Source organism: Periplaneta americana, chromosome 4 (assembly GCF_040183065.1).
Source record: "Periplaneta americana isolate PAMFEO1 chromosome 4, P.americana_PAMFEO1_priV1, whole genome shotgun sequence".
NCBI classification, from domain to species: Eukaryota; Metazoa; Arthropoda; class Insecta; order Blattodea; family Blattidae; genus Periplaneta; species Periplaneta americana.
This window is the reverse complement of record NC_091120.1, coordinates 87,494,101-87,507,606: the sequence shown is the minus strand read 5'-3', so window position 1 is coordinate 87,507,606 and position 13,506 is coordinate 87,494,101. Positions and strand designations below refer to the sequence as shown.

The window sequence follows — 13,506 nt, the reverse complement described above, 5'->3', positions numbered from 1 at the left end:
TAAATATTTGGCACAGCATCATGAAGTAACCAAATAAAAGAAAAAGTACATATTATTCAATGATACCAACTTTATAAATGATGAAGTAATACATCAAACCAATACAGCTCAATTCTTTTATACCTTACATAGACATTTCTAGGAAGAATTCTTATACAAAAAGTTTGTTAAAATTATATTCTTATTTCCAGTAATTATTTTGTCGATTAAGTTTATTTTATAAGCTGTTTGGGTGCACAGCCACACAGAGACTTATATGCTGCCACATACACAGAATTTTTTTTTTTCACACAGCTGATTTTATGAGTTGTTTGCGTGCACTTGCAGAGACATATGCTTCCACATGCACAGAATTTTTTCGTACAGCTGAAATTATTAAGTCTATTAAATTCCCAAAATCAACGGGACATAATAGTTGTCAAATAATCTATTTGGCATAGTTACTAAAAATGAGGCCACTATACATTTCTTAATACACTGGTTCCCTGTTTTGCAGGATCAAAATGGCTATCACTGCCACATCCTCTCCTTGACCAGCATCAACATCAATAATTAGGTGTTGGAGCCTATTTTTATTATTCCAATACTTTCGAATCCAGCTCTCCTTGTAGATGTTGTTCGTGATTTTTCTTTCCAATATGCGGATTTTGAAATAACGCTTTAAAAAATTAATTTTGCTGAAACTAGATTATTATAATATATAAAACAAGCAAATGATACAATCTCAATTGAACTGTCATCAATTACATCACTTTGGTAATGCTTCGTTTATTATGCAGCCCTCACACCAGGTTGTTGATTCACAAGTTTTAACTATTTGAAATTTTAATTTAAATTTTGCAAATTGTGTGTAGCATGTAGTAAAATTATCCTTCTTTTTGACAAATTTATTTTCATAGCCATGACTTGAATAATGATTTCTGATGGCCTCTATTTGTACAGTGGCAGTCTTGAGCAGGAGGATGATTCTGAAGACAACACCCCAGCTTTGGAAGACGAAAATACTATGGAAAGCAATTGGTCACCACCAATGTAAGTTACGAATAAGATTTTCAATCAATTCAAAATTATCAATATTTCCAAGACAGCCATCTAGTATTATTGTACACAAAGGATGTCCAGAGTGAAATTTTATTTTATTACTACAGTCTATACAAAACTAGAAAGGTATTGACAATTCATCAGCTTCAAGGCATCACCATGGTAACTGCTCAAACCACCCAATCAGACTCCATGGTGACAGGTCGGCATTGCCGACTGTTTTGCTGTGAGCACATAGTAGCCAGGTGTTTTAAGAGACAATGGTGGGCCTCTTATTCCCGTACAACAGATGATAAACAGAATCATAGAGGCACTCAAAATATGAAATAATAGAAAAGGAGAAATTGAAGCTGGATGAGGAAAACAGTGGGCCTTCCTGACTTAAAATGTCGGAAAAGAAAAGGAAAGAGAAAAAGCGGGTGATAAATTTAGTTTACTTTCAGGAAGATAAAATATGGCAGCTTGAGTATAGAAGAAAGGTCCTACATTTAAAAAAGCTGCGAGATGCTGCTCTCTTCCACGGCAGTGTTTCTTCTCTGCACTCTGCCGTAAACATTAGGTTTTAAATAATCAATGCCCGTAAGGTGTTAAATGAAGAGAATGACATTTGTTTTGCTGTTTCTCGCCATTCCTCATAGTTCTGTAAAATAGGCTCCTGCATAAGTGTACCTCAGAAAGTCAGTATATTGTCTTTGTGAATTTTTTAAATCACTGTCCATATTTTCAGGAATGTAACCTTATTTAAGATATGATCATGAAGAGATTCATTTATTATCCACCTTGTAGGATCGTCAGAAATAGGATCACTACCATCTTTCGCCCTGCTTACGTGATCAGGATGAACTAACTAGGCCTAATTGATTACATATACATACATAGTGTTCTGGTAAATGGCAGAATGGCAGGTCTTTCACTGCAAACCCAGGTCATTATTACTGATACAAATATCTGAAATGTCCGACTCTGTACTGTTCGCCACATTATGGCACTCTGATTTATTTAGGCCTAACATTTCTCCATGAGACATATTAGCTGATGTGAGGTAGTCCATGGAGCTAAAAACTGCATCTTTCCTTTATAGCTTTAAATTTATTAGCATGAAATCTGGATTACAGTTTATACTATATGTTGCTTGCACACTAATATGTATACCATTATTATTATTATTATTATTATTATTATTATCATCATCATCATTCGGCTTCTAGTCGTCATGAAGAGCAGTCGACTTTTTGTGTAGCTCCGCTGTTTTCACAGTGTTTAGTTGTTACTACATTCGTCTGTGTCCTCATTTAAGGCGCTTAGTTAACTGCGTACAATGCCGCCTAGTAAAGATACATGTTCTAAATGTAGCGCTGCTTTCTTCGGCAGACAAAAGTTCCTAAAGTGTGTTGGGCCTTGTGGCCTAAGATTTCATCTTGATTGTTTAAATATGAGTGAAGTGGAATACGATTTTTTCATGAAGGGAGGTATTTCCTCCTTCAAGTGTGATGAGTGTACCAGTGCTGCGAAGGCGGTTCATGGTGATAACACTCCTGTGAAACCGACCAAGAAGACCGATAAGAAGATCATCTCGCCTACTAGAGAACTTGAACTACCTAATTTACAAAGTAAGGAATCTCTCTCTGTTCAAATAGAGACGGTACGATTGAATGGTGAATCCATTCTAGATACTTTAACAGTTATTCTGGAGCATGTTAAAAATCTTGAAGAAGAAATGGGCGAATTAAAGAGCGAGAATACTGCCCTCAAATTACAAATGGCCGAGATTTTGGTAAAAAATTCCTGTCCTTGTAAGCCTGATCAGATTGTCCCAAAATTGGGTCAACAGTCCACTGTTCACCCGGTTACTAAATCCTACAGTAGTGTTTTGTCTGACACTGTTAATTCTCGCAATCATGCGAAGTCAGCACCGAGTACTTCATTTGCTCTTACTCATCATAACAGTAATGAGGTAATCTCTGCTGTCGTACGCACAGACGATAGCACTGTTGCGTTATCAAATAATGTAGACTCCGATGGTTTTCAAACTGTCACTCGCAAAAAATTTAAGAAACGAGATCCTAAAGTTGGCACTCTAACTAATAGCAACTTAGAAATGGCTCCAGAGAGAATCAGAACCAAATCTCTTTTTGTTTCTAGATTTAGTCCTAATGTAAACGAGAATAATATTAAGGATTCACTCTTTCATCAACGTAAATTAAGGTCTCTCGAAATAACTAAATTGAAAACAAAATACCAGTCGTATTCCTCTTTTCATATCTCAGTTGATGAGAGGGATTTCGAGTTAATTAATAATTCTGATGTTTGGCCTGCGGGATGCCTCATTGCACCCTTTTTTGGTAAACTTAAACCTGAGCAGCATTTTGCTCCACCAGGTACTTCAGTTGATTCTAGGGTTAATGCCTCTTAATATTATTCTCTAACTCTCAATGCACAGTTCTAATAATCATCTTGAGATATTTTACCAAAATGTTCGTGGTCTTAATACAAAAATTGATGAAATTTTTCAAAATGTAGTAAGTAATAATGATATCATTATCTGTCTTACTGAAACATGGTTATCTGAATCAGTATTAAATACAAACTTATTCCCCAACAATTATACTGTGTTTCGAGCAGACAGAACATATGAGGACACCAATAAAAAAAGAGGTGGGGGTGTCCTAACAGCGATTAACAACCAGTTACCTTTTACCTGTCGGCGATATGATTTAGAAATTATTAATGAATGTGTTTGGATTGAAATTAAAATGCCTGATGGTATTAATTTATTAATTGGAAATCATTACTTCCCACCTGATTTCGGTCATAATCACTTAAAATCTTACCTCAATTTTCTTGAAAAAAACCTTGATACTCATAATTTTAGAATAGTAATTATTGGTGATTTCAATTGTCCTGGTATGGATTGGTCAACTGGTTTTAATCTTAATGATATTCATTACTACTCTAAAATCAAGTCCAGTGATTTATATTCCTCGTCTTGCCTTCTGGGATTAAACCAAATTAATTTTACTGTCTCAAATAAAAATCTACTTGATCTTGTCTTTACTAATATTATTAATAGTACAGTAAAACTAGCCAATCATTCTCTAGTTTTGGAGGATTCTTATCATCCATCTATCTCCATTAATCTTGAAGTGTATTTGTCGCTACCTGATCACTGCCAATCTAGTACCTTCATAAATTATTCTCAAGGTGATTACTTGAAACTCTATTCCACTCTATACAATCATGATTGGAATTCCATATATCAAACTACTGATGTTAACGTTGCTGCTAACGCATTATCCCAGATTATGAACAAAGCTATTTCTCTTGCTGTTCCTGTCACTTTCGTAAAAAAATCGCACTATCCTAAATGGTTTTCAAATATCTTGCGTATACTTATTAGGAAAAAGAACAAAGCACATAGAAATTTTAAGAAATTCAAAACTGATCACCATTATCAAATTTTTTCCAATTACAGAAAACAAGTTAAAGCTATGATTAAATCTGACAAATTTAAATGGTTACAATCCATTGATGAAAATTTGAAGAATGAACCTAAGAAATTTTGGAAATACGTAGAATCTTTTCGTAAATCCAATAATTATCCCACCGAATTATTAATAAATGGGATTCACATTACTGATCAGCAAGAAATTGCTAATGCATTTGCTAATCAATTCAAATCGATTCAAAAACAGCCTAATTCTAATCTCTGTTTGTTGGAGTATAATTCTACTGACTTCTTATCCTTACCTAAAATTACAGTTGAAGACGTTTCATTAGCCATAAAAAAGCTTAAACCTAATAAATCAAAGGGCACTGATGGCATTCCTAATTTTATTATTAAGGGATGTTCTAATATTCTAATACCCGTTTTAACCTTTATATTTAATTTAAGTTTATTAACCGGTACATACCCTATGCTTTGGAAAGAAGCATCCGTTATTCCTATCTTTAAGAATGGTAAAAAAAATGTTGTTTCCAATTATAGACCTATTTCAATATTAAACAATTTCTCAAAAATTTTTGAAAAAATAATCCACAAACATGTTTCATTTTATGTTAAGAATAAAATTAATTCAGCACAACACGGTTTTACTAAAGGTAAATCAACAACAACAAACTTAGTATCCTACCTTAATCTTGTTATGCCTGTTGTTGAAACCCAAGGTCAAATTGACTCAATTTATATCGACTTTAGCAAAGCGTTTGATGTTGTACCTCACAATATTCTGATAAATAAATTAAAAAACTTTGGTCTCTCTTCTAACTACGTGAGCTGGTTTGAAAACTATTTAACTAATAGACAATGTTGTGTTCGTCTTGGTGATTCTCTCTCGGACCCATTTAATTGTTTATGTGGAGTTCCCCAAGGATCTACATTGGGCCCTCTATTATTTTTATTATTTATTGATGACATATGTAAAAGAATAAGTTCAAACTACCTGTTATTTGCTGATGATCTCAAAATCTTTCGCTCAATAAATAGTTCTGCCGATTGCCAAACTCTTCAAAATGATATTAACTCCATTGAACTTTGGTCTGACATTAATGGAATGAAAATTAATGAAACAAAAACTTTTGTCATTTCGTACTCTCGAAAAACTACTTCCATAAAATTTAATTATTCTCTTAATAACGCCTGTATTATTAGGAAAAATTCTATAAAAGATCTTGGTGTACTACTCGATTCTAAATTATACTTTCACGATCATGTTCAATATATTTATAATCATTCAATAAGAATGCTTGGTTTAATAAGGTCTATAACTTATTCTTTTTCTACTCCTGAGTCACTATTAATTCTATACTTTACTTTGGTTCGCTCTAAACTTGAATATGCATCTGTAGCCTGGAATTCCATTACTTCAACCGATTCGGTTAAATTGGAAAATATTCAAAGAAAATTTATTTCCTTATGTGCTTTTCGATATATACCCAATTCCACTGACTTTAACTATGATATTACCTGTAAATATTTTAACTGTTGTAGCCTTTATGCTAGACGTCTAAATCTTGATTATCAATTTTTTTGCAAAGTTATCAAGGGTGATATTGATTGTGAGTCTATCATAAACAATATCAGCCTTCGTATTCCTACAAAAGGTTTAAGATTTCAAAAAATTTTTTATAACCGAAATTCAAAATCACTTTCTCCAGTCTGTAGATGCATAAAATATGCCAATTTGCATGGGCACAATTTAGATCCTTTTAAGGTTTAGTTTCGTTTTGATTATTAGTTTTTACTGTTTGTACTCAATTGTATTCATGTATGTTTTTGTTATTTATGATATTATTTATTTTTGTTTTGCACCTTTGTATCTTCTGTTTGTGTATTGTGCTGAACTATAATTGGCCTCTGGCTGTTGTTCAGCACACAAATATTAATAATAAATAAATAAATAAATTATTATTATTATTATTATTATTATTATTATTATTATTATCATTATTCAAAGAGTACTATAAGACACATATTTCCGATTTTACAGAGTTCATGTCAGCTGCTCAGTTCCGAAATGGCAGGCAGGCTGCACAAACAGTCACACCGCATAACTTTACAATGTAGTCCCCTTCCCATGTGTGAGAGAGAGAACTGTCGATACCTTTCTAGTTTTGTAAAGACTGTAGAAATACCTGAGATTAATTCAACAGAAGAGGGGGAATGCTCTATTGCAGATATAAACCTTACGTTTAATTCTGCAATGCTTGGGACAAGTGACATAAAGTCAGTTTCCACAAACCTTTTTTGATAATTTATTGACAACTTACGGAACATATAAATTATTAAAAAAGGTTTGTGAAAACTGACTTATGTCACTTTTCCCAAGCACTGCAGAATTTATATGTATTGTACTCTCTGATTTTGACCATATTTATGCAGGTTTAACATCAGAATTTCTTTTCATGTTTTAAAAGTTGAGTTTTATGAAGTACTGTAATGCTGCAAAATTTTGTTATCCTATCTTAGCAATGAAGCCATCTGCTGTCTTGCAGTCATTTTTCATTTGGGTGAGGCAACACAATTTGGTGATTAAATAAAGCCAGTCTTATGCAGGTGTTTTGCCAGCAATCATGTTCAGTTAGGAGACGAAAAGCTGCTATAGCAGAATTCCTTGGATTATCTGGTATGAGATTGAAGTTGAGTTCAAGTTCTTGTTGATATCACGATTTTTTATGTTCTGAGTATTTCATATACCAGAAAAGCCATTTTGGCACAGTCTGTTCTTGTGACGATAATATAACCAAAAATAGTTTCATGGTTAAAGACTCTGAGATCACTACATGGAATATACGATAAGGAAGAATAACTTATATATTAGGTGATTTTTTTTTTCTTTTTATTAATGGATCCTTTACTTTTCGTCATTTGCCCTGTTCGTGTAGATTGACAAGAGTCGTTACCAGGGTGTGCCATAGGAGGTTGGTCTACGCTACACCTACGCTGAGATCAGATAATGGAGATTTGTTGAGATGCCATAGGGGAACTGGAGCTCATGGAGGAAACCTCTATGTTACCAGGACCATGGGCTTATTAAATTGTGTGTTATGCTGGGGATCGAACCTGGGTCCACAGATTATAAATTCGGCATACTAGCCACTAGACCACCTTGATGGCTACACATTAGATGAATTAATATCTGAAATATCTGATGGAAAGATTGACATTGAAATAATATGAGGATGGGGAAGATAAAGGCTCTTAGCATTGAGGCAAGTAGAAAATCATATAAATAAGTACACAGGAACAGATCAAAAATAAACATAAATGAAACCCTAATCATACCACAAAATATTGGTGAAAAAATATGAAACAAACAATAACATAAGCTACTTGGCCTCTGAAAGCTAAATGAGAAAAAAATAATGGTTACAAATTTTGAATAGTGATTTAAAAACTAATTGAAATGAATCGACAAAAGCATAAAAAATGTTTACAAAAAAAAAAAAAAAAAGAGAAAAATTATTTTAAATATAAGAAATTGGAGCCACAGTTACGAAATTGTTCTGTGATACAAGAAGGAAAGAATGGGACTAATACAAATTTTTGGGAAAAAATAATTGATTGACAAAGAAGAAGGTTTAAACTAGTCAAGAAATTACGGTGGTCGGAAAATACAACTGCAGCCTCGATCATATGTCACATGAAATAAAATAAAATGGTAAAAGATCAGACTAGTACATTATGCAACGAGCCTATAATGGGGAGTTTCATAATTTTCATAAGAGCGTCTTAATTACCATTATAGGCAAGTTTCATACGACTTTTTAAGCTCGACCATATTTATAACTTGAAATTATTCATAAGTATTCATGTTATGGTTATCTAAGTGAAGAGCGAACTGACCTAAATTGTGAGATGTGTGCAGACGCGAAAGTATTGATTTTTTCCGAGGGACGAATGTCATGACCTTGATATAATCTAGAGAATAACATGAACATTAATATTGATATAACCTGGAAATTGATTTAGAATTGAAAAACGAGATGACAAATTGAATTTATTTGAATATTATTTACAATTAACGCTAATTATTATAGTAACAGAACATAACCTTCTGTGACAGTATTGGATTTCCAGCCTCCGTGATGTTTCGCTAATTGTCTTTCGATTGCATATCCGAGAATAATCAATACTTGCGGTTTTATAATGGTACAATGGTGATTTCTCATTGGCTGAACAACTGAACTATAATGAATAGGTGTACTTTAATGAGGTGCATTAAAGTGCTACTACCAGGTGTATAATTACTACATTTCGGCATGGACGAGCATAAAATATAATTCCATATGTATGAATTCAGATTTTGATTGCATAAATAGGACGGATGAACTATTACACACAAACTATATGAAACTGCCCAAAGTTAGGCCTAATGGTATGAAAATATCTATTCCCAAAACAAAAATATCTTTCTCATTGGTTGAAGTTACCATACTCTCTTTTGGAAATGAGATTCATGGGTTTAAACCCTGCCGAAGATAATGGGTTTAAATACCAATAAAATTCTTAACATGACTTCCTTCAGGATAACAGTAAAGCTAGGAGGCATGTGTTGTAGATTAATGGTATGGAAAAGAACCCTCTCTCTTGTAGATGGTTTGAAGTAAGATATTTGCTCACATTGAATTTTGACATTGAGTAACTTCTTATTACTCTATAGTTGCCTTACCATAGTACACAAAGATACAACAATGTAGGCTACATGAAATTGTTATATATATATATATATATATATATATATATATATATATATATATATATACACATATATACACATATATAAGAATTTCAAAAGAAATTATTGAATATATAAATTATTTATAGAATACATTTCCAAATGTATTTGTTACCCTTACCTTAGTACACAAAGATACAACAATGTAGGGTACGTGAAATTGTTATATATATATTTTATATATGTTCAATTGAATTCGTAGTAAAAGATATAAAAATATCGGTGCATCTGACTACATTACTAAAAATTGTTCTAAATTATGAACCTAAGGAACAATGACACAATGGCAGAACCAAAGAAAACATGAAGGAAACAGCATCATTATGTTTTAAGGAACAGCAATAAATAGTCATTAAACATTCTATTAGTGATTATTATTATTATTATTATTATTATTATTATTATTATTATTATTATTATTATTACAATGATGCAGGGGGAGGGGGTAGTGGATGACGATGATGAGAACACAATTTAAAATGCTGCAGGAAATCTTATTAGTTCTTGTTTGTTAATTCAGTAATCTATTATAATCCATAATACAACTAAGTTTAATAAGAAAATGACAGAAATCATTGATGATTTACAGTTTATAGCAGTTACATGATAAATTATGGAGCTGAAAGGAGTAAAATAAGTAAGAGAATTATGAAAGTAGGAAACTAACTAGGGAAATCAAACTCCAAAGTAGAAACAAAATGTAAATCAAGAAAATATATGTATATCTCTTTGAGTAGCCCCAAATAAAAATGATGTTCACTCAAGATAAATCCTGCAATTGTAGACACTTTTTTGAGGCTTTCTGCATAGGTATAATAACATCATTGTTATAGATTTTATTTGATAAAAGTTCATTATTAACAATCCCTTGAAAGTACAGAGATCATTCAGATTCCTACAGATTTAATTCTCGACTCTATCCAAAAGTAATTCTGTGGCTTTTGGGTAAAGGGAGTTAAGTCATTTTTAACATTACTCTTTCCAACACAGCTTCGTTTCTTATTCTATCTGTCCATTTCACACGTTCCATTCTTCTTGATAACCACATTTCAAGTGCTTCTAGTTGCTTCTCTTCACTTCGTCGTAATATCCCTGTTTCTGCCTCATACAATGCTACATTTCACACACAGCACTTCACTAGTTTCTTCCTTAGTTCTTTTTCCAGAGATCCGCAGAAGATGCTCTTTTTTCTATTGAAAACTTCCTTTGCCATTGCTATCTTTCTTTCTACTTCCTGGCAGCAGATCATGTACATTCCGAGTATTTGAAGCTGTCCATTTGCTCTACTGCCTCATTTAGAATTCGCAAGTTTACTTTCTTTACTTTTCTTGCTATGACCATGGTCTTTGTGCTGTTTGCATTTGAAGAGTCCACTGCAAGAATGATGGATGTCATTTGGAACACATTTTTCAGGAGAAGCAATTGAAAGTTTGAAATGCTTAGCGCCCTAAGCTAAACTGTGATTTTCCGATCATTACTGGACAATGACTATCAGTGTTAATGCCATATAACTCTCTATGTACATTCTATATGTCTTAAGCTATGCATTGACAGTCTTGGTTCATTTTCGACAAGAAAGTGACGTCCATCATTCTTGCAGTGGACTCTTCATTTATCTTCATCCCATACTGCTCACAGCTGTCATTTAGCTTCAGTAGCATATCCCTTAGCATCATCTCCTCTTCTGCTAACAACACCAATCATCAGCAAATCTTACTCACTGTTAGGACAATATTTCTAATATTCTCTCTTAATGATGTCCATAGCCCTGTCTACCTTTGTGTAACAATTTTTTTATAATTGTTACTATGATATACTTAAGGCTTTTAAGGAACCCGGAGGTTCATTGCTGCCCTCACATAAGTCTGCCATTGGTCCCTATCTTGAGCAAGAAAAATTTCACTTGATAATGCGTTTTCACCCTCTTGTACTAATTCTGTTGGAATTTATTATGTTATGTATTTGCAGTGCAAGTGGGCAAGCACCCGTGGCAGTGGTACAAAAATATAAACAATACACAATAAAATTACAATACAATATACAATACACAAAACAATTAGATACACAGTACAATAAGAATACACAATAATTACAATTAATAATAATACACAAAATAACCTAATTAATAAGAATTTAATTTAATTGATACCTGGAGACTTGTACTTTTTTCAGATTTTCTATCGCAATTTCGACTTCAGAAAGTGTGGGTTTGGTTATAAATGTCAGCAGTTTGTATTTGAATATTGTCCCAATCATTTCTATTTGGCCTATGTATATTTAGTAGTTGCCCAAAATTGTTTTTTCATCTGTTCAGGATGGACTGGAGAGTCTGCAAGCAAGTCACCATTCTCATCCTTGATCACGTTTACCCTTGCCTCATATCCTTTCTTAAATGCCTTTATCCCCTTATATAACTCTCTAATGTTTTTTTTTCTTACTATTTGTTTCTACCTCATTGAGTTTTTCCTCCAGGTAATCTAAGTATACAACTTGCTTCCCATCGTTCATTGAAATAATTATTTCTTTTTACTATGATATACCATGATAAAATATATTTCATGTCCAGTAATACCTTCATGTAATGGGGTCCTCCTATTATAAAATCAGTTCAACTATACATTCATTTTTGACACTTCCATACCAACCACTCTTTAATCTCAATTTCATTTCCTAAAATCTATATTCCGCTTTATTCTTCCGATGCTCCCTTACCTATCTACCGATCATTCTTCCCTTTGTTAATAAACATTTTCATTAAGCATTTCTTCAGTTCTTTATCCTTGTACAATAAGATAATTACTAGCTCAGATCTTTAACTAATTTATTTTTCACCTATTCACACATCATTTTTTGCACTTCTTTGCTTATTGCCTGTATTGTATTGTGATTTACTACCCTACCTCATCTGTTTCACTTTACTTCTCATCTATTTTGTCTCTAATGTTTCCCTATTTTACCAGATTCCTCTACTGGTTTTTCCAACACACTTTTAGCATTCTATCCTTATCTCTAAAGAACACTGTCCTTAGATTAAGTCTACAATCTTTCACTGTTATACACTCTCTTTCTTTTTTCTTCTCATCACACCCCTTTCTATCACTTACACTCAAACCTACACACGAAAAAATTCTTCCCCATTCACTCCCCATATTTCCCTTTGTTGATTTTTCTACTTTTCCCACCCCTGGAGTCCTCTCTTTCTCTTCCCCTCTTCTTTCTCCTATTTTCCCCTCACTTTCACTCTTTTCCTTAATTTTTCTTTCTAGTAGTTGCTTCGTTCCTTTGTTATTACTTATATTCAGTTCCTTCACTGGCCTTGTCTATAGATTTGACCTCCAACACTCCAGTTTCTTCCTTAATCCTTCGTAATCATAACCTAATATTCGCATAACACTTTGATTTCTTCCTTGTTTACCTCCCATTAGCTGTTTACTCCCTCCCGTAGATGGCTTCAGAAAACACCACTGCGACTCCTTCCTTCTTGCCTTATCATTGCTGTGTTGACTCGTTTCTGCTGTTCTTTGCATATTTTCGCGTTCATCGGCCTTCTGTTGTATTCCTTTACTCCACTTCATGTGTTCAGTTTCCGTCCAAAACTCCGGCTTGTCACAATTCATTTCACAGTAATCCAGCTTATAAATTGTATCATTAATATTCAGTTTGTCATTATTTATGATTGCAAAATGTCCTTTACTTCTCGCTGTTTTTAGAAATGGTAGCAATCGTTTTCTTATTATTTTGTACCCGAAATCGTTTTCAAAAGGCAGATTTTTTTTTCCTCTAGCATTTTTAAACCTGCTTATAATCATTTCTTTCATTCTTAAATTATAAAATTTTACTAAGTTTGGACATAGGTCGTGTTTCCCTTACTTATTCTATATGTTCCTTATCCATCCTCTCTCCCATCTTCATTTATTCCGAAAATTATCATCTTTTTCTTCCAAATACCTTATTTTCTTATCCAATTGCTTATTTAACTGCTGTAGTGCTCAGTTTTTTTTTTCTTTTTTCTTTTGTTCTCCATGTTAGTCTTCAGATTTGTTTTTGTCTGACTGAATTCTTGAAACTGCAGTTTTATTTCTTCGTTAATTTAAATGAACTCTAACTGCATTTCATTTTTAATCACTTCTGTCATCTCTTTACTATTCTTACTCTTAGGTCCTGGCTTCACTTCAGTTCCTCCTAATATTAGTAATACCACTATGATTGCTTCAATCACCTATTTCAATTT

General features: G+C 32.9%; 1 protein-coding gene across 1 annotated transcript in view; it reads left to right on the top strand.

The window, feature by feature from the left end:
• The window catches only part of LOC138698018 (uncharacterized), a 77,956-nt gene that overhangs the window by 57,747 nt on the left and 6,703 nt on the right, over positions 1-13,506 (top strand). Inside the window, exon 8 of the mRNA XM_069823694.1 lies at positions 943-1,032. Coding sequence (XP_069679795.1) covers positions 943-1,032 — 90 coding nt within the window. The remainder of the gene's footprint in view (positions 1-942; positions 1,033-13,506) is intronic.